Here is a 3796-nt window from a genome sequence, read left to right on the forward strand (position 1 = left end):
GTTTTATAGAATGTTGGCTCTGAATTTGTATTTTCCTATTATACTCCGTGCCCACTGCCTTCTTGTAAAGAAAAGTATTGGAAAGAGAGGTGATTCAAGGGTGGAAGAAATTTAATATCCTTTCAGCTTCAGTACTATTGTTACCCAAAGACTTCCACTTCATTGAGCTCAGTGCCATCATCTGACATAACAAATTAATGGTTTAACTCTAATTCTAAACTGACTTCTTTCTCTTAATCCACTTGTTATCTAGGAAGTAGGTTGATTCTCAAATCACTTGCCATTTTTAATAAAGTAGTTAATTATAAGAAACATGATCCAAATCCCTTTTCAGAGAAAGATAATGTTTGCTTCGCATGGTTAAAAACTAAGGCAACATTTCTGGTACAAGTAACTTCGATGTAAGGCATTGTGTTTTATCAGCGTTTGTTCCACATAGGTTTGCACAATGCTGAAGTGCAAAACTACTAATTTGACAACTTGTGGACGGCCAGTAGAAACTGCTTCTACAAGATTTGAAATGTTCTCCCTCAGTGGCACATTTGGAACAAAGTATGTTTTTCCTGAAGTGCTAGTTACCGAAATTCATCTGTCACCTGGAAAATTTGAGGTAAGAGGACTTTTATAAGAGTATTTTCATTTTATATGTTCTCTGAAGTCAAGTAAAACAAGCTATAGCCACTCTGCCAGTTAACTTCTGCTGTGTAACAAATTTCCTGAAAACCATTTCTTTAGCCCTGATTCTGTGGGTTGGCAATTTGAACTTGGTGTAGCTAGGCTGTTTTTCTGGTCTGAGATAGGCTCAGTTGATGCTGGCTGGGCTCATTATGTCTGCCATTGGCCAGTGGGTTGACTAGGACTGATCAGTTTGCGATCGCCTTGTCCTGGACAGCTGGGATTATTAAGGCCATCTCTCCCTGTGGTCTCTCATCTTTCAGCAAACCTGAGCTTGTTCACATGTTAGCATAATGAGTCCAGAAGCATCAAGAGAAAAAAAACACAATGGGCAAGTTCTTTGCAAGTCTCTGCTTACACCATGTTTGCAAATGTTGCATCAACACAGGAAGTTACATGAGCAATGTTGATTTAAGTGGTAGGGAAATAAAGGACTCAGACCTCTCAATGGGAAGAGCTATAAAATCACATGGCAAAAGGACATGGGTCAAGGAAGGGAAAATATTGTGATCATTTTTTCAATTTATAACAACTAATTATAAAATGATGACACTTCATTGGAAGAACATAGTAAAGAACATACCTAGAACTGTGAGTTTGAGATACCATTCGCTGAAGAACGTTTATTTATAGATTTTTAATTTCCTTTTGTTACATGTGAAGACAAACAGAAAATCAGATATTTATTTCACATTTTTTTTTTGAAACAGGGTCTTCCTCTGTCACCCAAGTTAGAGTGCAGTGGCATGATCATAGCTCACTGAAGCCTCAAACTCCTGGGCTCAAGCAATCCTCCTGCCTCAGCCTCCTGAGTAGCTAAGACTTAAAGGCATGCACCACTGCATCCAGCATTTGTTCACGAATTATAGTGACTGTAGCTAATTAATTCACAAATTAAGCTGTCTTCAAATAAGAATTATGACTCTGCAGGCTTGTATCTGTTAATATACAACACTTGCACACACTCACATACACGCATATATACACATACTCCAGTGGTTTGAATATTAATGTCTTCTCTGAATTGTGGTAAACAGTGGCAGGGTTTCAGTAACTAGGGTGAAATAATTGCATGGCCTATAAAATAGGGTCCAAGTTAATTCCATCAAGGCATCAAGTATCAAAGTCTTTAAAATTGCAGATTGCTTATGGTCATGTATCTGTATCTGCTGTGTTATCAAAGTGGAATAGATCATACTTATAAAATTACTTCATTCTGTGGAACCAACAATTTAACATATGGTATAGCCTTCAGGCTATAAAATCCAAAGATCAGGAATCCTTTGCTGCTGTAGAACCTGTTTAGGTAGAATCTCATGAGCAAATTGAGGCTGGAATAAAAGCTGAAGTGCCAACTACAGAAAATCATGATTAGATCTGCAGCAGGGAGTCTGAGGCTAAAATCCAGTAACTAAAAGGTGGCTGGACTGACATAAATGTCTATCTGAGGTCACTTCAAGGAAATGAGAGAGGGAAATCAGGGTCACCAAGGTAAACTTAGGAGGACATAGGGTCTAGCCATATTGATGCATTATATCCTTTAAGCCTGAACATGTAAACTGAGCTCACAATCTAATTTTCTGGTACTACTTTGACACTTTTTCCATGTCTTGTACTCACAGAAATCTTTCTCTTTGAGGAATTGTCCCAAAGTAGGACTGAACATTCACCTGATAAAACCACTTCATCCATGGGAGAAGGACAAAAAATGCTAGAGTTTTCCAAATTAGATTTTAAAGATCCAAAGCCAGAAATACGATTTCACTCTTACTCTGAACCACATAAGTGTTTGAAGGTGGATGGTGATAGTGCATGAGCAGGAGTTGGAGAACGTAAATAATGTATTCCATAGCTACTTCCTTTCTTTCTTTTAAACATTTCATCCCAAATGGCTTCAGGAAGTTAAGAAGAGTTAGAGAATGATACAAGACAATACATATTTAAGTGCTTAACTCCATAGTATTTGTACATCTCAACTCTTAAAAAATGTACTTTTATTATTTTTAATTATTATTATTATTATCTGAGATGGAGTCTCGCTGTGTCGCCCAGGCTGGAGTGCAGTGGTGCATTCTCGGCTCACTGCGGCCTCTGCCTCCCGGGTTCAAGTGATTCTCCTGCCTCAGCCTCATAAGTAGCTGGGACTACAGGTGCATGCCACCACCCCCAGCTAATTTTTGAATTTTTAGTGGAGATGGGGTTTCACCGCATTGGCCAGACTGGTCTCAAACTCCTTACCTCGAGTGATCTGCCACCTCAACCTCCCAAAGTTCTGGAATTACAGGCATGCCCAGCCTTGTTTTTAATTTTTTGGGTAGATAGTAGGTGTATATATTTATGTGTTACAGGAGATATTTTGATACAGACATGCAATGTGTAATGATTACATCAGGGTAAGTGTGGTATCAGTAAGTCTCAACTTTTAATGATTCTGTGAACTTGTCATGCTGTATCCCATCTCTGGCTCCTTCTTGAATGGAAGAAAGGAGGGAAGGGGGGCATAGCACCTACTGTTTAAATTAGGCACCTATAATCATCATTTGGATCTTGTCTCACCTGCTCCAGCCCATTTGCAGAAGAAGGAAATGAGATATAGATTGTATTACACCAAAAAAGAGATGAAAGAGGCATGTGACAGCTGGCAGGGAGGGTCTTTGGAATTGCAGTCCCTTGGAGGGAGCATCATGATGAGGGTGAGGCAGGTCTTTATTTTACAAGTGTAGATTCTCTGTGGCATGACTTTCATTGAAGTTCATCAGGTTCTAAGGAACAGATACTAATCAAACTTGCAAGATAGATAAGCGAGAACACCAACTTGTTATTTAAAAAAATAGGTTCCCTTAGCTGGGAACAATGAACTGTACGTCAAGGAGACTCTTCATTGGCAAATATCCTCAAAAGTACAAATGATAGATCCGTTTGTTTTGTGAGCACAGAATTAAAACAAAAGGAGTTGGGCATTCTTGGAAAAGATTTCCAAGAAGTCACGGAAGCCTGAGGCAATGTGTTTCTCCTCTTTAGGGTTTGTGATCTAAAGACCATGTAGGATCAAGGTGCCTACTACTTTTCTCAAAAAGAGCCAGAAAGTCCAATAACCCATTCTTGTTTTTTTTTTTTTTTT

At 38.8% G+C, this 3796-nt stretch overlaps 1 protein-coding gene across 3 annotated transcripts in view; it reads left to right on the forward strand.

Annotated features, from left to right (window-relative positions):
- VNN2 (vanin 2) overlaps positions 1 to 3796 on the forward strand; it is a 23992-nt gene that overhangs the window by 17292 nt on the left and 2904 nt on the right. For all 3 annotated transcript variants that reach the window (XM_011962145.1, XM_011962144.1, XM_011962146.1), the window contains one exon: positions 440 to 610. In XM_011962145.1, the coding sequence (XP_011817535.1) occupies positions 440 to 610 (171 nt within the window). The remainder of the gene's footprint in view (positions 1 to 439; positions 611 to 3796) is intronic.

The sequence above is a fragment of the Colobus angolensis genome, unplaced genomic scaffold (assembly GCF_000951035.1).
Source record: "Colobus angolensis palliatus isolate OR3802 unplaced genomic scaffold, Cang.pa_1.0 Scaffold58, whole genome shotgun sequence".
NCBI lineage: Eukaryota > Metazoa > Chordata > Mammalia > Primates > Cercopithecidae > Colobus > Colobus angolensis.